The sequence below is a fragment of the Panthera pardus genome, unplaced genomic scaffold (assembly GCF_024362965.1).
Source record: "Panthera pardus isolate Hobbes unplaced genomic scaffold, ASM2436296v1 HiC_scaffold_15, whole genome shotgun sequence".
In the NCBI taxonomy this organism is placed as follows: domain Eukaryota; kingdom Metazoa; phylum Chordata; class Mammalia; order Carnivora; family Felidae; genus Panthera; species Panthera pardus.
The window spans coordinates 2,790,278-2,816,855 of NW_026526710.1; the positions used below are offsets into that span (position 1 = coordinate 2,790,278).

At 44.0% G+C, this 26,578-nt stretch overlaps 2 protein-coding genes across 15 annotated transcripts in view; one reads left to right on the forward strand and one right to left on the reverse strand.

Annotated features, from left to right (window-relative positions):
- KDM2B (lysine demethylase 2B) overlaps positions 1–2,679 on the forward strand; it is a 153,173-nt gene extending 150,494 nt beyond the window's left edge. For all 12 annotated transcript variants that reach the window (XM_053901993.1, XM_053901989.1, XM_053901986.1 and 9 more), the window contains one exon: positions 1,967–2,679. In XM_053901993.1, coding sequence (XP_053757968.1) covers positions 1,967–2,148 — 182 coding nt within the window. In that variant the 3' untranslated portion in view covers positions 2,149–2,679. The remainder of the gene's footprint in view (positions 1–1,966) is intronic.
- Positions 2,680–6,423: 3,744 nt separating this feature from the next.
- Positions 6,424–24,738, reverse strand: RNF34 (ring finger protein 34). Of its 3 annotated transcripts, XM_019467524.2 has the most exons (7): positions 24,605–24,709; positions 20,910–21,040; positions 13,878–14,096; positions 11,585–11,992; positions 9,965–10,090; positions 9,482–9,683; positions 6,424–7,384 (listed from the first exon to the last, which is right to left on the reverse strand). In XM_019467524.2, exons 3-7 carry the CDS (start codon positions 14,079–14,081, stop codon positions 7,194–7,196), a joined length of 1,131 nt encoding a protein of 376 aa, XP_019323069.2. In that variant the 5' UTR covers positions 14,082–14,096; positions 20,910–21,040; positions 24,605–24,709; the 3' UTR covers positions 6,424–7,193. The 3 variants fall into 3 exon arrangements, with proteins under 3 accessions (XP_019323069.2, XP_053757974.1, XP_019323068.2); XM_053901999.1 differs by lacking the exon at positions 20,910–21,040 and having other exon boundaries at positions 6,424–7,516; positions 24,605–24,738; XM_019467523.2 differs by lacking the exon at positions 20,910–21,040 and having other exon boundaries at positions 24,605–24,737.
- Between the last annotated feature and the right edge of the window lie 1,840 nt (positions 24,739–26,578).

A 26,578-nucleotide genomic window follows, 5' to 3' on the forward strand; every position in this document is an offset into this window, starting at 1 on the left:
AATGTCTATTCATGTCCTTTTCCTGTTTTTTAATCAGGTGTTTGTGGATTTTTTTGTTGTTGAATTGTAGGAGTTCTTCATATATTCTGGGTAGGAGTAATCCCTTACCAGGATCCATGATTTGCAAATATTTTCACCCATTCTGCGTGTCTTTTCACCGTCTTGATAATGTCCTTTGCACAAATGTTTTTAACTTTGTGCTTTTGGTGTCATCTTTAAGAAACCATTGCTTTCCTATTTCTTTCTAAGAGTTTTGTAGTTTCAGCCCCTATATTTAGATCTAAAGAATTTTGAGTTAAATTTGTGTATGGTGTGAGGTAGAGGGTTCAGCTTCATTTGTTTGCATATGGATATCTAATTTTCCCAGCAGCATTTGTTGGAAAATTTTGTCTTTTTCCCTCTAAGTGGTTGTAGCACCTTGTCAAAAATCATTTGAACATTCAAGGGTTTAAATTCTAGGCTGTCAGTTATAGTCTGTGGTTAGTCTGTATGTCGTCCTTAATGCATTAACACTATTCTGTGGCTTTGTAGTAAGTTTTGAAATCCAGAAGTGTGAGTCCTCCAATTTTGTGTTCAGACTACTTTGGCAATTCAGGATCTCTTATACTTCTGCATTAATTTTAGGATGATTTTTCTATTTAGGATCTCTTATACTTCTGCATTAATTTTAGGATGATTTTTCTATTTTTGCAGAAAACACTGTTGGTATTTTATAGCAACTTCATTGAATCTGTAGATTGCTTTGAGTTGTGTGGCCATTTTAACAATATTAAGTCTTCCCATGAGCCAGGGAAATCTCTCCATTTATATCTTTAATTTCTTATAGCAGTGTTCTTAAGTATTCAGTGTACAAGTCTTTCACTTCCTTGGTTACCTTTATTCCTAAGTATTTAACTCTGTTTTACTCTGTTTGATGCTATTGTAAATGGAATTGATCATTTTCTTTCAGATTGTTCATTGCTAGTGTATAAAAATGCAACTGATTTTTGTGTGTTGATTTTGTGTCCTGCAACTTGGCTGAACTTTTTTACTTCTTTATGCCACCTCTAAACCTGGGACTTCAGTACCACAGCGCTAGCACAGGGCTCCCGATTGTATTTGTAGTTTGCCTTTACTGTTTTCATTCCTACTTAACGGAAAAATGCAAATGCAGAACTAGTGATGACAGGCCTCGAGATGAAGGCCACTCAGATGAAGGAAATCATCAGGCCAGAGGGGGGGGATCTCTGAGCCTCAGTTGGATGCTCACTGTCTTCGAAGCCAGAGAACTGTGGATTCAGTTCTCACACAAAAGAGGGTGATAAAAGCAACGTACCAATCAATAGAATATGGGGTAGAGAAGTGTGTCTATAGGGGAGGGGGTGGTGACGGATTCTGAATTCTGGTTTGCTCACTGTAGACAGCATCTCGTCAGCCCTTGTAGCACCTTGGGGTTTTCTGCACTTAGTAAGGGGGCTCCCAAGCATGCTGTACCTCGCTTCAAAGCACTGGTGCCCACGCGAGGGAAAAGGATCCTCAGACGACCACAGAGATGGTCCAGAACGTATCTGAAGGGAATAAGCAGATAAGCGCACAGTAATGGAGACGGGGATGTGTTTTTCAACAGTAGATGGGCAAGGCAAGCTGTTTGATATATAGTGTGGCCCTATCTTTATTAAACAACATAGACAGGGGACCTATTTATGTGAGAACATATACATGTAAAGAAGCAATGGTAAGATTCTAAGTGATTCCACTTGAAACAGTCTGAACGCTTTTCAGGCCTATACTAACCTTTACAATTTGGTAGATGGAACCTTTCCCCATTTAGAGAGAGCTTTCAAGCAAGTGCAGTTTTCCCCAGGGCACGAGGGGCTGCAATATGCTTACGGGCCCTGTCCCGTTTCTTCATCGCTGAGGGGGGTGGTGGCGGGGGGCTCTGGGCCTCTGCGATTCCTCCACCTCACGTGTCCCCTCTTCTTTGCAGACTGCAATAAGGTGACTGACCAGTGCCTGTCCTTCTTCAAACGCTGTGGAAATATCTGTCATATTGACCTGAGGTACTGCAAGCAGGTCACCAAGGAGGGCTGTGAGCAGTTCATAGCTGAAATGTCTGTGAGTGTCCAGTTTGGGCAAGTGGAAGAAAAACTCCTACAGAAACTGAGTTAGTCCGAGGACAAGTATGTAAATAAGGGATGGGTGGGGAGAGGGGACACGGCCGAGGAGGGAAAAGACTTTAAAAAAAAAAAAAAAAAAAAAAAAGGAGGGCTTTGATTTTCAATTTGGAACTTGGACAACAGACCACAGAACGTTCCATCTGCAAGTCTTGCCGAGGGAGAAGCTGTTCTGCCGCCTGTTCTGGGGCTGAATGAGCCGGACCCTTTCCTTTGGTCTGAATTCTAGCCGCACTGCTTTCTGGACCATTTCTAAGGCGGCCTTTACCAAGAAGACATTCCCGCCAGAGGAGGATGGACTCTGGAGAAATCTCTTGCTGAAGAGCGAGCTTAGGAGTTTTTGCTGGTGGTGGTGTTTTGTCTTGGACGCCTCAGTCCTCGCAACCCCGGGGCTGGTGTCGACATACAGTGGGCCACACACCGCCTCTGCTGCCATCTTGACATTTTGTTTGGTTGGTTTTGTTACATCTTACATTATGCAGAACTATTTTTGTACAAATTGTTTAAAAGTTATTTATGCAAGGTTTGAATGCATACCTGTGTTTTTATTGTTTGAAGATTGCCAACTTTCCTGGTTTCCCTGAGGTAGGCGAGAACTTGACCTGTACTTCATCAACACAGATGCCCCATCTACACACGTGCCCAGATCTGGCAGAGCAGGCCAAGACCTTCCCGTTAAAAGCATGTTTAGCCCGCTTTGGACGTCAAGAATTACCTAAGCATGTGGATCTATGTTAATTCTAGTCGAAGTAAGACACTCTGTACAGAATTCACCTATTTCTCAAAATTTTAAAATTCAGACTTCAGCCTTTGCACTCAGGAGGGTTTTGCGGCCAGCGCATGAGCTGTTGTACCTACACAGATTAATTTATACAGTGAGTCAAGTAGAATAAATGATCCAACATAGCCTTTCTTTTCCTTTTTTCTCTCCTTTGAGGTGAGTTGAGTTCTCGTTCAAGGTTTATAACATGGCTATTTCCTAGTTGTAAAGTTATGCCTCCATAAGTGCCATTCTTGTAAGGTGTTGTTTTCCTAGACCTGCCCCAAAGCGGTTTTACCTTTGTTGAATTTGTATAAACAATTGTACAAAAAAAGCACCCTTGGACTTTGAGAGTTTCTGTTCTAGGAGTGGACTAGAAATTCGATTAAAAGATCCAGAGGCAGTAGTCTCGACATTGGCATAACACAAGCTGTAATTTCGTATTCCCCAGAGAAAAGCTGTGGCCCCCTGGTCCATGTTTTTCCTGGCTTCAGAGAGAACTGGTTTAGGACTCCTGAAGGCAGGGGGAGGAATTCGGTACAAACTGCCATAGGGGCGAGGCGGCTTACCTGTTGGGGTGGCGCTGACCCCTTCCGTGGCCGCAGGGGAGCAGGCGGGGGACATCCACCTCCTCAGCCTCTCCCTAGAGGCAGCTCATGGAGGCCACACACTGCTCAGTGGCTGAAGGCACAAGGATAGGAGGTGACTATCCCAGCTAGCAGACACAGAAACCAGTAGGAAGTAATTTTAGATCATAGAAAAAAAATTTTTTTTTTTAAACAGGGCCCTGCAAGTTCATACTTCCATAGAAAAATGCTCTAGTGAATCTGAAAATGGAGAAAATAACCCAACTTCCTTCCTCGGTAGTTTATTGCTCCCCTTACTTTTTTTTTTTTTTTTTTTTGGCCACAGCAAAATGGTTTTAGATCCCATCTCGTCTCCTGCCTTCTGTTAGTTAAAACCTAGAGATCCTTTGACTCAAACTGGTGTACCCCAGAATTTAACTCAGGAGATGCACTTTACAGAGGTAAGATTAGCTTAACACTACAATTTATTTATAAAAACGTGGCTTACCTTTGCAAGCCTGTTCATTCATCACGGAACACCCGCACAGGAGGCCAAGTTTCCATTTTCTTGGAGCCGAGTTCTCTGAACTTCCGAATACGTGTTACCCTGATGTCCAGTGAAGGCATCTTCTTCCTTGGGAATTGCTTTAAGGGTAACAGTGTTCTCCAGGTGAACAGTCCCTGGGGTTAGAGGGCCCTGTTTCTCCTATGTTTCTGGGAGGATGCAGGCCTGCCGAGAGGAGGAGGGGGCTGCCGGTGCTGGGGAGCCACGGCTACCATAGGGACACCTCAGAACCAAGACAGCAGTCTCCGTAGGCTTGAGGCAGACTACAGTCCTGTGATGGTCGCTCAGGGGCTCTCCCAAGTGTATGGAACTGGTTAAGGTTATAGCCCAGGACAGTTTCTCTACAGACCTGTTATTTTTAAAAATGAGCTTTAGATGAGGCCAGCCTGAGTTAAATGCTTGTAAATTGCTGCTCTGAATCCATAGACCATAACGGATGAAGCGGACAGGACCATAAGCCAGAGGCAGTGCTTTGTGGATTAGGTCACAGCTTCCTATCCTAGAAAATAGGCTCTATCTCCCCTCCTTCCAGGGAACCTGAGGTTTACAAAGGATAATACCGTGGCACGTCCAAAGCATCGAATGTTCTCCTTCCGTATTGTGAGGATAGGGGCAAAGAGACATCCTTGTATTCTGTAGACCTTCAGACTTTTATGCATACATTACCTGTTCAAAAAAATTAGAGGCAGCACATGCCAGCTAGAAAATGGACATTGCAGAGAGAAATATTTACCCTCTGCCTAACAAGTCTGTACCTAACAAGGTGTGGTTATTTCAGTTGTCAAGCTTGCTAGACTATTTCTGTTGGCTATTCACTAAACCAAGATTACTTCACATTACCTTTTATTTTTTTTAAAAAATTTATTTTTGTTGGGGGGGGGGGGGGGGGCGGGCAGAGAGAGGAAGACACAGAATCTGAAACAGGCTCCAGGCTGTCAGCACAGAGCCCCATGCAAGGCTCAAACTCACGAACCATGAGATCATGACCTGAGCCAAAATTGGGATACTTAACCAACTGAGCCACCCAGGTGCCCCTCAAAACACTACTTTAAAAAAAATCCACCATTAAGACTTTTTATTCTCTTGCTAAAAATAAGTACCCAAGACAACTTCTATAAATCCAAGAGGGAAACATCAAACAAGCTGTTTGAAGCTGAGATCATATGCAAATAAATCTCAGTTTTCTAATTTAAGACAAACCACCCGCTGCTTAGTTTCTGTTTACTATCACCTGCCAGCCTGTATTTGAAGACTTCTTTCAACCAAATTAGGGATTTGTGGACGAGGTTGAATTTCTGGAGTTCATGGTCTGATGAAAGGTACAGGGTAAGTGCTCCTACAGCTTCAGCAGGGGTTGGGCTTTCACTGGTTCTGTGGTGTGGTAATGATCTGCTCAGGCTGCTTACTGTGAATTATGGTTAACACCAACCCTGGGCTCTGTAGGCCAACAGGAGAGAAGGGTGGTCTGAAATATCCACGAGGCTTTGGTTTGTATGCTTTGACCCTAAAATCCAGAAAAGGGGGGAAGGTATGTTTTTCTTCACAACCAGGCCAACTTTCTTCTCTATCTGCCCCCACTTGTAGATCCTGAGCACTTAAAGGCAGGTGTGCTACCCACTGCAGAATCAAAAAATAAAACCCAACAGGACTCAGCTGAGAAGTCAGGCATTTCTTACAAACACACCTGCCCACTACCAGTGGGAATGAGTCCACAGCTGGTCTCAACACCACCCTGGTTAGAGTTAGACCTAAAAGAAAAGCAATTTCAGATCATTCGTGTCCCAGGAACCTTTCTGCATAAGCTCGGGTCAGGTTTCTCATTTGCTGGGGGGGTAGTAGAAGAGTTTAAGATCAGACCTAGTTCAAATTCTGACATTAGCCACTTCCTTTTTTTTTTTTTTTTCAAGTATCAAATATTTTATTATCACTTTTTTGGTAACAGCTCTATTAAGAGACATTCACATCCCAAATAATTCACCCACTTTTTAAGTAAGCTCTACTCCCAACATGGAGCTTGAACTCATGACCCCAAGATCTAGAGTCCCATGCTCTTCTAACTGAGCCAGCCAGGTTGTCCTGGCCACTTTTTAAGATCTTAGACAAGTTCTTTAACTTCTCAGTTTCTCCATTTGCAAAGCAAGGCAACATCTATTTCAGAATGCTAGAGAACACTAGAAAACACTCGGCACAACACCTGGTCATAGTCAACAGCAAATCTGTAGTTAACCTTACTGGGGAGTCAGCAGCAAAGGTAGATCACTGCAAGGCTTTGAAGGTGCTCCTGTCCCCATGTGAAGAAAGGTACTACACCAGGCGCAGACACCCATTCATGCTGTACCCAAGTGAATTAGAAACTGGCTAGGACAATGTAAGCAAAAGCATTTTTTAAAATCTAATTTTATTCCTAAAGTTCAAATTAGCTAGCAGTAGCACTGAAAATACACTTTCACTATACAAAACAGTGTAAACTGGTTACACGTGAATAAAGAGTTTAACACACACACTTCTCTAATGAACGAAGCTACAGGCAGCCCTTACTCTAAAAAGCTGTACCTGAACAGAAATGGATGTGTTGAGTCTAAGGCCCTGGCAGTTGACTATAGAATGTCCTTTGTTCCCAATTACGTTTTAAACGCAGAAATAGCAACAATGTGGAAACTTACATTCATCAAATAGTAGCATTTAAAATATACACGACTAATAAAGTGAACATTAGAGAGGCCACTGCTCAGCGTGTACCGTGTTGGCCACTTGTGGACAGTGATCTCATCCAAAGAACAGAAGTCTCAAACATCTGAGTAGTTTAAGTTAAAAATAGGATGAAGGAGAAATAAGAGAACAGGATAAGTGTTCTCCAAAGGGAGCAGTAGCTGACGCTGTAAGCAGTCTGACTTCGTCAGCAATCAGTGATCATGGACATGGGATGAAACCCAGCAAAACCTGGGAAACGGCTTGTCCACAGGCTGATAGGTGCATGGCATGGACCAATGTTGCCACAACTTAGGATCGAATCTTTCTGTCCCTAGTAGTGAAAATAATCTTTAAAAATAGTCTCAGCCTCTGAACAGTGTGTTTCCAGTCCCTCCTGTGCATTGAAATGTCTGGGATCAAGCTTGGGGCGAGCGTCCTGTCGGGAAGAAACCTGGGCTTCAGGACTTGAACACATGCACGGCGCGCACCACGTACTGCCGGCAGATGGGACACTCGCTCATGCGCTTGCCGCACTTGGTGCAGGTGACCATGTGCCCACACTCGAGCAGGACACAGTCGATGACGGCGTCCATGCAGATACGGCACAGGCTGTCATCTTCCTCATCCTGCAGCTGCAGCCGCTCACCATCTGAAAGGCAACAGACAGCTGGGGCTGCAGGCACCGCGCTGCCCGACGGGCGCTCAGCAGGCATCTGGGGTGACCGCAGCGGCCGTCGAATGAGCCCAGGGTTGTAACTTCTCTGCACCTCAGTTCCCTCTGCTGGAAATGGCAGTGATAATAATGTCTGTACCTCGTATTGTGGAGAATAAGTGAGAAATGCTTAAGGCCAGCTATGAAATGCCCAACAAATGTTACCTACTGATTTCTGTTTTTTGTCTGTATGTAACTCCAAGTTTTTGCGATAAGGATAAATTACTTCTGTAAGTGAAAATGAGGGAGACCCAATGTTGCCCTACTAATGGGCCTCAGAGAGCACGACTGGAATTTCCAACCCAACTGTGTGGCCTTGGGAAAAGTCAGTGTCCAGAGCTTCATCTCAGTAGGACCTTTATTTCCACACTGATAGAAAAGTTATGAAGTACATCAAGCAGCCTGTACCTGGGGGAAAGTTTAGAAGTATCTCAAAAACCAACTGTATTCCTGGTCACCCAGGTACATTTGGAGTCTCTCTAACTTGAAATGAATGGATAAGCCATCCTTGCTGTGTGGCCCAGGTTGGGTTCTGAGAAAATCCAACCTGGGTTAAGAAAAGTGCTGAATGAATTTTAAAAAGTTCACCTCAGCCTGAGATTTGTCCATGGAGCTGTGGACACTGAGGCTTCCCTTTCTACAGCTTGTAGAGGGGATCAATATATCACGAATACAGTTAGAAGAGGAATTCAACCTTCAAGGGCCAGTAAGTCTCTGGATTTTAAGAGAAATAACAATGCCACAATCAGGAGATTCTTGTAAGCCAGGGGCTGGGGACAAAGGATGCATGGGATGAGACAATGGATGAGCCAATGGAGAAGACACTAGAGGGCTACTGAATAAATCAGAGTCTAGGCTTTGGTCCCCTCTCCTACGTGGAAGTTTCTTTCCAACTCTTACAAGTTCTGAGCATAAAGCAGAGGAGCCAGGGTCTGTCAAGGGTATTAGGTAAGACTGTCGGGGTGAGTCTCAACCTAAGTGGCTTCAGCCAGTCAAACTAGGGAAGATTCCAGCTGTGCTCACAACAAAATGAGTACTCCACACACCTGGAGATTGGGCCAGGGAAAGGGTAAGCAGTGAATCAACTGAAAAAGGCACTTTGGCAAACGTGCACGTCACGGCTTCCTCTACCATAAACTCCTGGGGGGGGTAGGGGTGAGGACGGGGCTACGCGTGACCACTGTTCACCGTACGCAGCTGGCACTTACACTTGCTAAGTAAACGGGCTTCTCCCCTCACTGCGAGGATTCCATTTCCCAGCCAAGGCCTGGGACCTCTGAAGGCTCTGAGGATTAAGACCTGTGTATCTGCCACTGTGGCATCACCTCAGCAATAGGGATGCCATAACACTGTGTATTCTGGGCATAAACCTGTTTATCAATAATTGCTGTATTATAAGCAGATTTAAAGACAAAAGACTCAAGATGGAAAAGTTAGTGATGGGAGGGCTGTTTAGATAGAAATAGTATTTGTCGGTCTAAACACCACCAAAATCTTTTCTCTTGCCTATAAACGCTCTATGGCTTGGCCCTGTTACTGGCTGAGAATTTCTGCTCCACGCTTCATCGGTCAATAGTTGAAGAATTCTTAACCTCAGCTTTTCACAACTTACACAGAAACCTGATGCTTGATGCTAAGAACTACTTAACATCTTGGCTGTAGAGAATTTCTTTTTCCCAGTTAGGATTTAAAAGCTACCGAGCTAACCGAAGTATTGGCCTGCCAGAGGGGGTCAGTGAGAAAACACACATTTTTAGAGAGACAACAAATTTCATCAGACTTCTCACAAATTATGGCGAAGAAAACGAGACTGACAAACGATTACCTAACTCACCTGCCATTAGTGATCTCAGAGCCAACAACACGTAATAAACTTACTACTTAACAGATCGACAAACAGGTTCCTGCATCTAATTCGCTCAATAAAAGGGTAGTTTTCGCCAAAAACGTGCCTTCACTGTGGCAGAAACAGCCAGTTTTTAAAAGCCAAAAGAAGGCTACCAGGAGAGGCAAAAAAGAAAAAAAGAAACCTACATGACTTTTGGTTTTCTTCATTCTCTTTGTATAACCGGTTTACTTTCTCTACCAGCTCCCATTTCTCACAACAGCCAGAATAGTTGACAAAATTCCGAGCCAGGATCTCCTTCAGCTGCCGCACGCTCATCCCTTCCACCTCGTCAAGGCTCGACAGGTCAGAGAGCGAAGCTCTCACTCGCTTCTTGGAGAGGCCGGGCATCTGCAATCACAGAGGGCTTCCTGAGCTCCATTCCTGCAAGCACAGACCTCCCACAGCCAGGCGACTGCATGCTCCCCTCACCCCGCAGTCCCACTGCCCTCCCACCCCCGGCCCTGGTGTTCTTCCCAGACGTCGCGTCAGTTCTTGAAGTGTCTTCTAGATGATGCTACATTCAAACCAGAAGAAACATCCTGGGCTAATGTGGCACATGGCCGCATGGGCACTCTACCTGCCTGCCAGGTTCCCCTGTCAAGGAAACCAAATTTGACAGGAGCTCTCACCCGCTCCTCCAAGTTTTCTTCATCGTCATCATCCTCATCATCTTCGTCATCTTCATCATCATCATCTTCTTCTTCTTCTTCTTCTTCTTCTTCTTCTGTGTTTGCTGAAGCTATTTCACTTTGTACCTACACACATAATCGATCTCATCAGGTTAGGAATCCTATTATCCTAACGGCATCCACCCTGTTTGTCAATATTTAGCACTGGAGAAAACCTTTCCCACAGATCCTCCCCGAGAATGACCCCAACACCTGGCATACTCCACAGTGACCTTGGGCTCCAGAGTTGGGCCCTACATGACTTCATAAACAACTTACCTTCCATAAAGTTATCTCAAAACCCATATTCCTTTGTGGGGTGTGTGAATTTGTAAAACCTCACCAGAGTATTAACTCCCTGAGAAAGGTCCCTGTCACCAAATGCCAAAGCCATAAGTATATGTAACTGCACCGCATTGTTCTCAAAGGACCTGCCAAGGCCGGTCTGAGACACAGAGACAAACTAAAGTTCCAGGTCCAGCCCAAGCAGCAGGGCCAATTGATTTGAAAGACTTCAATCCCACTACAAGAACTTAGACATTTTGACTCCAAAGAATGGTTTTTAGACTTCCTCACCGAGGGCCGTTGCTTGTTCTAGTTTTCAGAAATGCCTCCACAATCAGAGGTACTCTTCTTTAGGAGGAGCACAGAGACCTTCAGCATGGGTTATGTGCCATCTTTCCTATCTTTCTCTTCAGACTTGATTTTGGCCATAGCTCTACAATACTCTAGGTCAGTTCCCAGCTTCAAACGTTCCACCCCACTCACTGGTTCACACGCACCATGTCACAGCACCCAAAGACCCACACCTCCCAAGTGGGGTCCTATAACCAAAAACGGCACAAAAGTCAGAGGTGTCGTATGTTTGCATCATTATTATGCCAGCTCTCATTTGGAAAATTAATAAAATTCCTAGCTTGGACTTCTCTACTTTATGACCATTTAGAGGTAGGTAGGCCCGATTTCCCTCTGCTTTTAACTGCTTTCTTCAGAGAAGAAAATTAAATGTGGAGAGAAGTGTTCAAAACAATCCATTCAGGATTTTGGAGTCATTCATACGTACAAACTGAATATTAATTACAAGCCCTTGCAGGTTATTCACGCAGAATGCCCAAGGACCCCACTGGGACAATATTCTACCGTGGCATCTCTCTGAAATTAGTAAATAATCACATCCTTTGACTAATTCAGATGGCTTTCTCCCATTACCTAAACTAGAATTAGAGCAATTTTACTGTCGCAAGGCAACGGGGCATTAGGTTAACTTACTGTATCGTGTACGTGGTCCCTGACAGATGAGCCTACAAACATTGATGCACTACTTTTCAGTCATTAGTTTAACAGCATTTCACGTCTTGGGAAACTGAAGCAACTAGAGTCAAGAGACTGCTGAGCTTCAGACAGCTGACTCTGGGGCTCCCTGCCACCGAGGCTCTGTGCCCCCCCAGGAGAGCCCGCGTGCACAGGAGTCAGAGGCGTGTGCAATCTCTGCTCCCACAGGGGCTCACGAAGCCGTAAAGACCCCACCGCATCTGGCCGAGCAGACACGCCAGGCCCTTGGGGGGAATCCCAGCCTCGTACCTGTGCCAGCGCTCCAGATGCCAAGGTCCGGTCTCCACCCATAAGCTCTCCCTGAAACGAAGACACGGTAGCGGAAGGGGCTGTGTAGTTTGAAAAAAATGAATGTGTGAAAAAGCTAGAAGTCTGGGACTGTGAGGAATTCAGACTGCTCGTGTCCAAGTCGTCCTCAGAGCCCAGCCCGCGGTGGCAGAGAACGAGATCTACCAAGTCTTCCTTCTCCCGACAGGTGTCAATGGGGATGTTTCGAAGAATGAGATACTGCCGGAGATCCTTGACTTTTAGTCGCATTAACTGTGGGCGCTGAAAGGCCGTCTCTTGTAGTAAGTGACAAGTGGAACATCTACGGAGATTGTCTTGTAAGACTGAACAGACGGAGCAAAAATCCTTCTTGCAGTCACAGCACACATGCTGGAGAGACAGAGACAAGAAGCAGTCAATGACAGCCACCTACAGGCCCCTGGGAAAGCACTAGTTTTCTTCCCGCCTTCTAGAAAATTCAATTTTAGTTCTTCTAGAGTCTCCCATGGCACCTGGCTACTCTCATAGCCACTTCCGTGTTCCCGAGGCCATGAAAATCGAAACACTCCCTGCTCAGGCAGTTTGGATCCACAGAAGTTCAAGAACAGCCCTTTAAGAAAAACACATACTTTTGTGTTAATGAATTAAAACCTTTCCACCCCTTGGTGCAAACATGTAATTAGCAGAACAGAGCTGACTCGAACCACGTGGAGCAGAAAGCACCACCACAAACTTCCTGCTCTTTTCCTATGTGAAATTCCCCATTTAAAGACAAGGTGGGCAGGGGACCCAACACAGGGAAAAGGAAAGAGAAAGACAAATGATCTCTCAAGGTCGTTCCAAGCAAACAAAGGATCTCACTATTCTAGTCACCTGTACCCTGCCGAGGCCTAATCACACTCAAAGCCACTGCACAAGCAAAGCTTAGGGACGACACGAAGACGTGACCCTTTCTACTTGCTGCACTGTTCCCACCAGCTAACACCTTGTTCCCGAAGTGTTTCAGAGGACTGAACTGACGATCAAAGACTGTGAGATGGCCTCACAATATGATGGTGCTCAGAAAAAAGGACTTTCCGTCCTAGAGAAAATAAGTGCTGTAGCCCAACTGTTTCATGTTGAACCTCCACACAGTAGTTACCTTACACTTATTTCTTCACTTGAGTGAAGAAGGTGGATAGGGATACATTTTTTGGAACACGAGGTCAGTTACAGTAAATCACCTCTGAACAAAACTGCAGACTAATGAAATCCCTTGCTCCAGAACACAAGCATCATCAGGAGGAATAAAGCTTACAGAGCTCAGAAGATGCCTGAGTAATGTGAGAACAATACCTTGTCAGGACACTTGAGCAGTAATACAGTCCATTCAACTGAGCACTTTAAAAAAAAATTTTTTTTTAACGTTTTATTTATTTTTGAGACAGAGAGAGACAGAGCACGAGCAGGGGAGGGCCAGAAGACACAGAATCTGAAGCAGGCTCCAGGCTCTGAGCTCTGTCAGCACAAAGCCCGACGTGGGGCTTGAACTCACAAACCGCGCGATCATGCCGTGAGCCGAAGTCAGACGCTCAACCGACTGAGCTACCCAGGCGCCCCTGAGCACTTTTTTAAAAGAGAGAGAGAGAGCACACTCCTGAGAGTAGGGGAGAGGGGGAGAGGGGGAGAGGGGGAGAGGGGGAGAGAGGGAGAGAGGGAGAGAGGGAGAGAGGGAGAGAGGGAGAGAGGGAGAGAGGGAGAGAGGGAGAGAGAGAGAGAGGGAGAGAGAGAGAGAAGGAGCATCTTAAGCAGGCTCCATCCTCAGCACAGAGCCCAACACGAGGCTCGATCCCACGACCCTGGGATCATGACCTGAGCTGAAACTGAGTCAGAGGCTCAACCGAGTTACCCAGGCACCCCTCAGGTTAATAAGAATTTTTTATATTTTTAGGGTGCCTGGGTGGCTCAGTCAGTTAAGCGTCTGACTCTTGGTTTCGGCTCAGATCATAATCTCATGGTTGTGAGTTCGAGCCTCACACCAGGCTCTGCACTGACAGCATGGAGCCTGCTTGGCATTCTCTCTCTCCCTCTTCTCTGCCCCTCCCCATCTCATGCTCTCTCTCGAAATAAATTAAAAAAAAAAATTTTTTTTTTTAAAGGTGGGAATGCTTTACATAAGGTAATAGGAAAAACTTAAAAAGTTTTCATATTTTTCACAAAAAGATTCACTAGTATTCAAAATAACATACAATCAAGAATTGTGATGTTTTTATAGATAACATTTCACCCAACTCACCTTCTTTCTAAAGACTGAAAATGAAAGTCCACAGGCTTTGCAAACTATATTAGGCCCTTCCGTAGGTGCTGGTGGGTAAGTGGAAAAATCAGCATTTGGTGCAAATCTGAATGGACCGGTGCCTCCTGCAAATCCTGACTGCTGGCCCCGGACAGCTCCAGTTCCCATGACTTCATTCAGCAGCCCACAGCATGAAGCCCACATAGACGTGGCACCCGCCTGGAAAGGGACACAAGTAGAGACCACAGTTGAAAGCTGAGTGGAACCTGGGCTCTCTAGGAACTTCCGGGAATGCCATTCTGGAGAGGCTCATTTGCCCTGAGTAACTTTGAGATTATTCTTTTAATTGAGGCAAAATTGGTATATAATGAATTTTGGATGTACACAATTTAATACCTGGATGCACTAGAAAGCGATCACAAGTCCGGTTACCATCCATCACCATACAACTGAGCTGCTTCACCCATTTCGCCCATCCTCTTACCACCCTCCTCCCCCCCCCCCCCCCCACCGCCAGTAACCAGCAGTCTGTTCTCTGTGTATCTGTGAGTGTGTCCATTTGTTTTGTTTTTTAAATTCCACATGTAAGTAGAATCATACAGTATTTGTCTTTCTCTGCCTGACTTATTTCCCTTAGCATAATTCCCTCAAGGTCCAACTGTGTTGTTACAAATGGGAAGATTTCCTTCTTTTTTACAGCTGAGTAGTATTCCACTGTATGCATTAACCACATAATATCCATCATTCACCAATGGACACTTAGGTCGTTTTCCTACATTGGTTATTGTGATAATGCTGCAATGAACATGGGGGTTGCACAGATCTTTTTGAATTAGTGTTTTCATATTCTCCAAGTCAATACCCAGAAGTGGAATAGCTGGATTACGGTAGTTCTAATTTTTCAAGGACTCTCCATACTGTTTTCCATAGTGGCTGCACTAATTTACATTCCTGCCAACAGTGTACTAAGGTTTCCTTTCCTTCACATGCTCTCCAACACATATTTCCTGTCTTTTTGATAATAGCAATTCTAGTAAGTGGGAGGCAAGATCTCACTGTGGTTTTGAAAGATCATTCTTTTAAGCATCACAAATTTAAGCTCTTTGGAAAGAGATCATTTTTTGGCGTTTTCAAAGAATACTTGGCAATGGGTAAAATCATGACACATCATTAAACAAAAGGAAAAGATACAACATATACCCAATTTTGTAAAAAAAAAACAAAAAAAAACCAAAAAACTCCACACACACTGAAACAGATACACGTGCATGCACACACATGAATGACTGAACAGAAGTACAGGCTGTGTGACACGTGGGATATGCTTACACCAAAATAACTGCTTGTTGCTTATCTGAAATTCAAACTTAACTGAGCATCCTGTCTTCCATCTGGCAACCTTCAACTGGGGCCACTGCACTAGATAGCACAGCAGAACGGCTAAACGTCCAACTTCGGCTCAGGTCATGACCCTGCAGTTTGCGAGTTTGAGCCCCACATTGGGCTCTCTGCTGTCAGCGCAGAGCTCACTTCAGATCCTCTGTCCCCCCCTCTGTCCCTCCCCCACTTGCATGCATGCTCTCTTTCTCTCAAACATAAACATTTTTTTTAATATATAAATTCAAATTACTTAATTTCATTAAACTTCTGTTCTCACTCACAGCCATGCCTAATAAACTATGGCATATACAATTTTTTAATTTTTTTTAAATGACTGGGAAAAACATCAAAATGCCAACTGAAGCTCTGGTTTTTAATGTAATTGTATACATTTATTTTCTCCAGTTTTTCTCTACTTTCCAAACTCTTTAAAAAGAATACATTGCTTTGACATTAAAAATATATTTTTATAAAAGCAGTGATCCTATCTTTTCAAACGGAAAATACTAAACACAATTTCTGATGACTGGATAACCATCATGACCTTCCAGGGTGTAAGGATTATTTGTCACTCCATTTGAATGTCCTGAAATTAACGTATTGCCTTTGGGGTTTTTCTCTAGTCTCTTCCCTTTCTGAGAGGCACCACTGCTAACATTATACTCACCTCCAGCAACCCCCTTTATTACTGCAGACTCACAAAGCTGATAGCCAAGCATGTCAGAAGTATATATGAAAATATATTTTCAGTGAGGGCTCAAGGTGCTTTCCCAAACAAAAGTATAAAAGCTGTAGTGTTTGGAACCAATGAACTTTTTGCCCCTTGTCCTAATTCTTAAGCATATTCTAGACTCTAGATAATGTGATAGGTAATGGAAGTCCAGGTGGATGAGATCTTATTAGTTAAAATGGCCACATAGTTCCATATTTTATTATCTAACTCTATCAAACATTTGTTATTTGTCCAACAAGCTCTTAAAAATGTTTTTTCTAAACAACCTCAAAAGGCTATTTAGAATGCTACAGAAGGATCATGCTATTCTTGCTACTTCCCACAAGTAATGCTACATCAAATATAGGGAAAAGAGAAGGTAAAGCAATAGGAAACCACAATACAGGGTTCAAACAGTCTCAAGTAGCAGGGTCACTGACGTGAGTATTATATGGCTTCACACCCTATAATTCTAGAGAAACAGTGATGCCTTTAAAAGTCAGGTTAATGGGGCGCCTGGGTGGCTCAGTCGGTTAAGCGTCCGACTTCGGCTCAGGTCATGATCTCGCGGTCCGTGAGTTCGAGCCCCGCATCGGGCTCTGTGTTGACAGCTCAGAGCCTGGAGCCTGCTTCGGATTCTGTGTCTTCCTCTCTCTCTGACCCTCCCCCATTCATACTCTGTCTGTCTCATAAATAAATAAATGTTAAAAAAAATAAAAATAAAAAAAATAAATAAAAGTCAGGTTAAATTATAATTAATAGTTCATACCTTTAAACAAATATATACCTCAGGCTTGAGAGTCACGGTATGTTTAAACATAAAAATATGAAAATCCGGATTTATTACGTTCACTGAAAGTTCTTTTCTGTGGGGAGCACAGCACAGTATATAGAGGTGACAAGTCCGTCTAGTTACCGTGCTACAAACCTGAACCTAATGTAACATTGCAGGTCAATATCAATAAAACTGTAAAAACACATTTTAAATGAAGCCTTCTTTTAGCAAAAGATTTATCCTCAGTGCTTTAAACAATGAGCTCTTGGGGTGCCTGGCTAACTCACTTGGTAGAGGATAGGACCCTTGATCTCTGGGTCGTGAGTTTGAGCCCCATATTGGGCACAGAGATTACTTAGAACACGAACACACACACACACACACACACACACACACACACACACACAAAATGAGTTCTAAAAACTGAAAATGTTTTTAAAAATTCAATGTGCAGTATGCCTGAAACTAATATAATACTGTGTTAATTATAATGAAATTAAAAATACATAAAATAATGGTTTTCAAGTTTACCATTGGGGGGAATAAATATAATTTGCACGTAACATTTTTGGGAAGGAAATACCTCAATTGCAGAAAGCACCACTGGGATAAACTCTTCTTCATTCCAGGAGTTTAAAGAAGTAAAGTTCTCAGTAAGCTTCTGCTTCCTGCTGACCTAGCTACAATAGTTAAACAGCTGTGTTGGCTTTTATCCATAACCCTTCTGATTCCTGATGATGTGCCTCCGCAAACAACTGCAAGTTCCTTGTGGACACGACTCCCTCCTTGCACAACATCTAGCTCCACCACGACTGATAAGAAAATAACCGTGTAGAAGGTTTCTTCATATTACCTCTTTAAAGGCAATGTAATATTACATTTTGCACGCTACCCAGAAAGATCCAATTGCATCTTTTTGAGAAAGTATTAAAGGTAAGGACTCTAACCCAGCAGGCACGAAATCTCAGATGTGAGCTCAATAAAAAGCAGCACTGTCACACTTTGTTCCTTCTACCAGAAAGCAGTTTTACCAGAGTTAAGGAAGGATACACACTTTCAAACCATATAAATGAGTAGAATCATCACAATTCTAGGCTGCAAATATTCACAGCTCTTATGAATAGAAGGATTAATTTTGGGAAAACAGGTAGAATCCCTATACGTATATCAATATTGGGAGTAACAACTTTCTCCCACTCCTCGTTTCTATAAAGGGGAGGGAATTTCCTCTTCATTCCCCAGAAGGGAAAAGAACGAAAAGAACACTCCTATCTTCTTTTGGTCATCACACTACAAAATAAAAAAGCTCAAGCCAACCCCCAAAGTGTTGTCCCAGGCAAAAATAGGTTGCTACAACCTAATATTTAGTATAACTCAGCCAAAGACCATAGCAGAGGGAAAGAAGAAACACCAAAAAGAACTAGGTCTCAGCCTCATCAGCACTGAGAACTTAGACAAAATTTCCCAATAATACTCACACTTCAGGGTGACCCTACCTACTTAGACTATTATCTTCTGACAATAGCATTTGCAATACTCCAACCTTCTTCAAAGTTCAGAGATTTGCAATCGTGGAAGCCCCAGGCACTAATTTTACTTGAAGGACCTTTCTTTCCCATCCAGCGAATTTTTAAAAATTAACTTCCATTTCCCCCTTAAACCCCACGTTTTCTGGCACCCCAGTGCAGAAAGTGCAGATGATCTCTCTTCAGTGACTCGATCTCCCCAACTTCTTGGGAGCGGGGATTTTTAGTTCTGTTCCAGGGGGCTGCTGCCTTGGTCTCCTGCTAGGAAACTGCACAGGCCTATGACATGGCCCTGAAAACAGTGGTTGGACTCAACAGGGGAGCCTTAAAAAAATACCGATGCCTGGGTCCCAGCCCAAGATTCTTAACTGGCCTGACGCATCAGAATTTTTTTAAAGATTTATTATTATTTTTTTAAGTAATTTCTACCCCCAACTTACGGCTCAAACTCACAACCCGGAAACTAAGAGTCACATGCTCCCCTGAGCCAGCCAGCCAGCCCCCACCGCCCCCCCCCCGAATTTTTTTAAGTTCCCCACTTGATTCAAATTACAGCAAAGGTTACAAGGTTAACACCTGCTCAGTTTAGGCGATTTCTGTTTCCTGTCTACAGGGTTTCAGCTGGAAAACCACTCTCAGCAGAGTGCTGACGAAAAGAGGCTGTGGTTACTTCCAAAGCCTGTACCTCTCCAGTTCCAGGACCAAGACCTCAGCCAAATGCTCCTCATAATCTGTGGATAATTTTTCCCTGCAGGAGTAGGACATGCCTCCACTGTTTCCTCTCCCTCTATGGTCTCCCCTAGTCCCTTCACAAAGGATCGGCTGAGTTTTTAACAATTTTATCTAATTGTTATATTAGTTCCTTTCCACATATTGGCCTGGAACTTTTGTTGAAATTTGGTGCCTTCTTTCATTTTTAATTTATTCCGTCATTTTATTTACTCTTTGCTTTTTGGCCCCAACTTTTTATTTCCTAAAGTACTCCTTTCCATATTTTCTTGTGTGAAATCCCCAACACTGGGAGAAAGAAAATGATTTCTGGGTCAAAAGCAGCCCTTGTTCAAACTATTTTTGTCCTTCACCTGCAAGTTGAAGAATCCATCCAGAAGGTGAATCCCCCCAGGCTTGTTGAACTCCATTTCCTTGCCCCCTTTAGTATGTTTCACCTTTCAGCACTTTCCCTTAACATCCCAATTTCCTCAATATTTTCTGCACGTCCCCTCAGGGCACAGGCATTCCTACCTCACAACTGTCACCTTGACGTTCACCTAATAATGCTTGAAGTGTCCTACACCTATTTTTCCCCTCTCAAATCTATCCAGATTTTGTTACTACTTGGGGTAACAGTCCCAATTTTTGAGTGACAGAATCTATAAAAGCAATTAGGGAAGTGTTTCAGAGAGCACTTTCCCAAGTTTACTGAATGTGGGCTCTTGAAGGGGGGGTGTGGAGAGGGAACATGCCAATTGATCCTCTGAGCTCTTGACTCTGCCTCTATGTCCCTGGAGCCCAGTTCCCGTGTCTCATAAGATATCAGCCAAAGAGCTTCCCTCTTTTTGCATCTTCCCTTTAAAAGCTTTAGATTTAGAGACCCAGGCTCATGTTCTTTCCCATGGTCTTCCCTATCCTTTAAGATCTTCCACCAGTTTAAGCAGCCTGCATTCCCTTATTTTTCCTTTATTCATTCTCTGTTCACCTTTTGGTAGTAAGACTGAAGCATATTTTCCAAACTATTCCACTTCCTCCTAGATTTTCTGAGCAAACCTAATTCCTAGACAGCATACAAGGCACAGCCCTTTGGCTTTTAAATTTGCATTAAATTCACTGAGTTGTTACTCTGCCCCCATTCGAAAAAGGTGTGATATTTACACCTTTTTTACGCCATTCATCTTTTGCTTATTAAAACAATATTTAATATTTAAGCCATTCATCTTTTGCTTATTAAAACAAAAAGCTACCCTTCCGTGAGTGAAGCCAAAGTCTGGATTTCTGAAAACTACAGCTATGATCTGGGCTTATGTGACTAACAATTCTAAATCCTACTTGGGACCATGGCTGAGAGCAAGACTCTACAGGCTAAACTACATGAATCCGAGAGGTTGGAAGGAACAATCTGTAAAGATGGCAACATTTCTTCCCTGGACCATAAATGTAGTTCAGAAATGGAGACTAACTGAACAAAACAACTATCTACCTATGCCTGGCACAAAACTAACTCAGGGAATTTAACTGTGTTTGCAGTTTATTTTCTACTCCTCAATGACTAGCGAAAATAAATGATTTTCATGATAATCTAAGCCCTTTCCTACATACCCCCTTAGGCCAAAATTGCTCCTGAATAGAATACTCATGGGACATGGCCTGCCTGGCTTGTATTAGCTAAGAACTAGGTATCATACTAAAAACTTACATGCTCCGTGGTAAAAAAAAAAATCAAATTCTAAAGCCTCCTGTCTGGACTGGCCCAGACACCTAGATCTCATGTTATTCTGGTATCCAATGCCAGTTTTTGTGTTTTTTCCAAAGCCAGTACACCAAGATTTGGGGGTGAAGGGGGGCAATAATGACTTTTTTCACTCCCAATTTGGAACTAATTAAGAAATAATACAAACAGAAATTTAAACGTTTGTTTTACTTACACCAATTTGAAAACATGACTTTAGCTCTGTCGCCTAGTGGTCTTGTTAACAGGCCAGTCACCAGCACAGCAGACCAATAGTTGCTTGCTGTCTAGTTGACCACAATGCCACCACCCCACAGGAAGACAGATCTGAGAAAGTTCCAGAAAGTACCGTTTGCTTCCTGTGCTAAAACTTACCTACATAAAAGTTCCCTTCTTTCTCTGATAGCATAAATGCTGAAAGTGTTTGTCTTATATTGTTCCTTCCTAGAGGATGAGTTAGAAATTATCTTCCCTCTGTAGGAGTACAGAGGAGGGGAGTGTATCCACAAATCTAAACAATGTGCATGCAAGTGGGACTGAGTTTCCAGTGCTCTGACATTTATTTCTATGAGACACCACCAATTTTATAAGCACTCTCTCAGATTCCTCAGATTCACACAATATAAGCCCACTCTGAATCATCATTTCAGTCAACAAAAGCAAGAGGAAACATGCTGTATCTTTGCAAAACCAAAAGCCCAGCCTTTTTTCTGGCAGAGTGCCAGAGTTTTCAAATGGCTTCAAGGTTCAACCATCTTTGATTGAGGGAGGGAGGGAGAGAGGGAGGGAGAGAGAGAGGGAGGGAAGGAGGGGGGGGGGGGGAGAGAGAGAGAGAGAGAGAGAGATCTAATGTGCTTTTAGAATCCCTGCGGAGGTAAAATAATTCCAAAATGCTCAATTAAAAAATGTTTGCTGCAAATTTTGAATCCTATTCTAAACCACATCAGGGTGTGATCCCTTTTAATGATTCCACCAAATATAATAGTAACTAGGCAAACTAGAATGAAGAATTTAAAAAGCCATGCTGGTTTCCATGAAGACTAAATGACAGCCAATGAGAGAGAAAGTTGATGGATTTGAAAATAGCAGAAAACTAACGATCCTAGTCTAAATCATTTTTTCTAAATAAGCTCTATGCCCATCATGGGGCTTGAACTCACGACCCTAAGAGTTGCATGTTCCACCAACTAAACCAGCCAGGCACCCCTTTATCATTTGCTTTTGATTAAAATAGGTAAAGAGCAATAATAATGCCATCTCCTAGGAGTTGCTTGCCATAACTCTCAATTAAATACATTATACAGTTACCTCCAGGTTTCAGACTGAAGAATATTAATTTTCTTGGATGTTGTATGAAGCTAACTAGGACCAAGCAGGAATTCAATTCTTCCACCAAGGAAAGTTTCGTCAGAGAATTCACTCACCATATGTGTTGTTTTCAACTCCCAACAATTTTGTTTGCTAAAACTCAACGTCCTTGTGTTAAACAACATGAAAAGATATTTCAAACCTCACCACTAGTGATGTAAAATAAGTTTTACAGTTTCCTATAGAACTTAGGACTACCAGAAGAAACAAAACAAGGCAGAAGAAACAGTTGAGATAATTATCAAAAATCTTTAACCTATTTAGAGCCACATGAGAAGAACATGCTCCTTAAAACGTGGGAAGATTTCTTACGGAAACTGCAACTGAAATAAAATTTGCAGAAATTCTGCCTTTTTAATTATCAACTGATCAGACCATACACCACAAAGGAGGAAATTCTACATCCTAAATTCTGATAGTCTAAATAGACTGATGTCTATTTAGGTCTCCATTTTGCTTCAAAAAATATCTATCTTTGCTACATTTTTACCTACCACCAAACCTTGTTTCTAAAATTTCGATTCAGCAGTATCTTCCACTTCAATTGATTTTAAAGAACTTGATTAAAAAGTTCAATACTGGACCTGTCCCTACTTCTTTTCCTTCCACATGTAGTTCACTGATGGGCCACAAATTTAATACTCCTCAAGATACCGACATTCTTTGAGAATATCTACACACACACACACACACACACACACACCCCTATTTTGTTTCTGAATCTTAACATAGCAAGATGATAATTTTCAGGGAAGATAGCTAGTTTTAGGCATTTTAATAGGCATTCTAAGTTAAAATATTTTATAACTATACCAGGAAGTTAAAAATAATATGTTAGGGACACCTGGGTGGCTCAGTCGGTTGGGCATCCAACTCCTGATTTCAGCTCAGGTCACGATCTCATGATTTGTGGGTTTGGGCAGTGAGGAGTCTGCTTGGGATTCGCTTTCTCCCTCGCTCTGCCCCTTCCCTGCTCATGCTCTCTCTCCCTGTCAAATCAAATAAATTAAAACAAAAAAGTGAATTAAAAAGGTCTTACAATATCTTCATACTTTCACACACTGTTCGCAAAGTTATCTATTTCTGGGCACCTGGGTGGCTCAGCAGGTTAAGCATCTGACTTCGGCTCAGGTCATGATCTCGCCGTTAGAGAGTTTGAGCCCCCTCGTTGGGCTCTGTGCTGACACCTGGGAGCCTGGAGCCTGCTTCGGATTCTGTGTCTCCCTCTCTCTCTGTCCCTCCCCTGCTCATTCTTTCTCTCTCTCCCTCTCAAAAATAAACATTAAAAAAAAAAAAAGTTATCTATTTCCAAAAATCTTCCTTATTTCCTGAGGCCAGAAACATCCTTTCTTGCTCCTGAGCGTTGAGGTTTTGATACCTTGCATCATACTCTGCTTTGTAATGTGGTTGAGAAGGTCTTTTCTCTCTAGATTGGCAAACTCCTCAAAGGTGGACTGCATTTTCAATTACTCCCAACTCAGCAAGTCTCCCTCGTACCAACACACAACATTTGCTGAAATTTCTCTGGCCGCCTGACACTCCCTATCAATCCTCCACGGTCCACCTTGGAGGTTTTTTTGTGAAGGTTCTGTTTTAAGCCAGCAGTTCCCGCTTATTTTCCTTACCCACAACGAGCACACCTCTTCCCCTGGGATTAGTGAAATCGTCTAGGTCTGAAAGAGGATCACCTTACCCCACTTGGTTGGAGTTCAGCTAACGAATCAACACCTGGATTGACTGTCGCGTACGCGGAGCTCTGCAGAACTCTCGGCGATCAAGTTGAGAAAATCAGCTCCCAAAAGTAGGCCAGAGTCTCCCCGCTTCCCCTTTTCCTTAAACTTCTCACTCACTGATGTTCCCACGCTCTCACACCCACCTTGAAGAACTCAAGCTGTCAAATTACTTGCTGCGTACCTAGTGGCGATGCAGACACATCTCGTTTGCTAGCGCTCTGGGTCACGGCCCCAAAGATAAGCCTGAAATCCCTCGCAAGGGCGCCCCGAGGCACTTCTAACCTGTTGGCCTGGCCCCAGCCTCACGACTCCCCGCACTAACTCCTTCTCCCTTCGTCCTGCAGTTCGCATCCTGCGACAGTCCCGTCGTGTTCCCGACATCTGGGTTAGTTCAAGGACTCGGGACGGGAGAGGGCACGCTGTGGGCAAAAGCATGGACGGCTGAGGCGGGAACTGGGGGGGGGGGGGGGGGTCTGCCTCAGGCCCCCGAGGGAGAGGACAGGGCCAGGAGCAAAGACGGGCCCACCAGGCTTGAGCGCGGGGGCCTCCCGGCCTCTCCCCGCCTCCTCAGGCTCGCTGCAGGGAGGCGCTGTGGGAGCTGGAGCGGTCCCAGAGCCCGGGATCTCCGCTCCGGGCCGGGCAGGGCCCGGACGCCGGCCCGGGACGCCCCTCAGCGGAGCTCTCCGAGGTGCCGGCGGGGTTCACCTCTGAGGCTAAAGGAAGGCGCTTCAGGCGTCCCGGCCAGTTAGGAGAGGCGAGGAGGAACTGCCCGGCCCCACCGGCCTCTCACCTTCATGGCCGCGACCGCCGCGTCTCGGTCGGCTCTGCCGGGGAACTAAGCACCATAGCAGCTCCTCGCACAGCCGCCCTCCTTCCTTCTGGGCGGCGATTACGGCGCCTCCCGCGGCGACCTAGCGTCCCGACGTCAGGGGCGTAGTCGCGCCCGCCTCACGCCCCCAGGAAGAGCGCCGAGCGGCGGCGCAGTCGGCCAATCCGGAGCCAGTCCTCGGGGGGCCGGTCACCAGAGCCAATGAGGTGGCGGGAGCGGGGCGGGGCCTCTGGCCTGCCGGGTAGGCGGAGGAAGACTCCATTCCGTCCTGAGCGGGGCTGGGCGGGTCTGGGCGTTGGCGGGCGGTACCCGCCGGGGCGGATTTCTTGGTTGGGTCGTTGAAATAGGAGTCAGCGTCCCCTGAGGAACCTGTGTAAGCGGAGGTTTAGCTTTGGGGCTAGGTGATGAAGTCTCCAGGGCTGAGAAGGCAGGAAGGGGCGTGGTAAATTTGAAAGTAGGTTTGAAGGCTTTTTTTTTTTTTTTTTTTTTTTTTAAATAGCAGTCAGAGCAGCACCTCTGGGTTTCCTCCCGGGACGTTGAATCCTCTCACACTCGGTAATGACCTTAGGTCTCGGGAGGGTCTGGTGAGCAGAGCGGCAAGCCGCGCAAAGACGCGGCTTTAAAAGCAAGGTTTTATTGAAAACACTTGAACCAACGGTTCTCAAATCCCAGCTGCTCTTTTAGAGCGACGTTCAAAATAACCAAATGCGAACACAATGAGAGAATTCAGATGAGCCCTTGGAGTTGACTTTATTTAGAGAAAATTGAGGTTGTAAAATAAAGTATCGGTTTCTTCAGTCCGACTTGGTGACATTCCGTTGGTTTTCCCACACTTCCTCTCCCCTCGAACTCCACCGTATTTAAAGAAAAATACAGGATGATGTCAATTCACTCACCTCTCAAGAGGACCAAAACTGTTGTATTTCTTTTAAACAGATTTGCTTAGATGCACCATGTGGGATTTAACACAAAGGCACACCACTTCCTCAGGCTGCAAGAATACTTATTTTTTAGCTTCTATTTTAGCGTCCTTCTTTTTCTTCAAGCACTGCTGAGATAATGTCATCTAACTTCTTACGCAGTTCTGTCCCGAGTTTTCTTCTTTGGAAAAAATGCAAAGAAAGCCTTTCATTCACCACGTTGGAGCAGCAGCCGAGCTTCGCTGGAAAAGAGAGTATTAATTTATTCTTCTAATGATCTAGGCACAAAGAAACTCAATAAAAACTCCCTGGTAGTACAAAGCCATAATTCTCCCTCATAAGAAGGAAATCTGGCAGGCCTGCCTCAAAGTTAACGAAGAAGCACATGAAAAGATACTCAATGTCATTAGCCATTAGGGAAATGCAAATCAAAACCACGATGAGATTCCACCTCACTCCCATTAGGATGGCTAAAATCAAACAGATGATTAGTGTTGTAAGGATGTGGAGAAATTGGAGCCTTAGTATATTGCTGTTGGGACTGTAAAATGGTGCAGCTGCTTTGGAAAACAATCTGGCAGTTCCTCAAAATGTTAAACGTTGAGTTACCATATGACCCAGCAATTCCAGTCCTATGCATAAACCCGGGAAAGATAAAAACATATGTCTGTAAACAAACAAAAAACACCACCTCTTGTACATGAATGCTTACAGCAGTACAATCATCAGAGCCCAAAAGTGGACAAATGTAAAATGTCCACTATTTGATGAATGGATTAAAAATGTCATCCATATAGCAGAATATTATTTAGCCAAAATAGGAATGAAGTAGTGACACATGCAACAACATGGATGAACTTTGAAAAAAAAAAAAATGATGCTAAGTGAAAGAAGGCAGTCACACAAGGTCACATATTGTTTGATTCCACTGGTATGAAATGTCCCTGTTAGGCAAATTTATAGAGACAGGAAGTAGAGTAGTAGTTGCCAGAGGTTGAGGGGGTTAGAGAGGAAT

Coding starts and splice junctions, on each gene's coding strand:
- RNF34 (XM_053901999.1), bottom strand. Junction 11,993..13,877: donor TTTCAGTCTTTAGAAAGAAG/GTGAGTTGGGTG, acceptor CTGTCTCTCCAG/CATGTGTGCTGTGACTGCAA. Junction 10,091..11,584: donor CATCTGGAGCGCTGGCACAG/GTACGAGGCTGG, acceptor TTATGTGTGTAG/GTACAAAGTGAAATAGCTTC.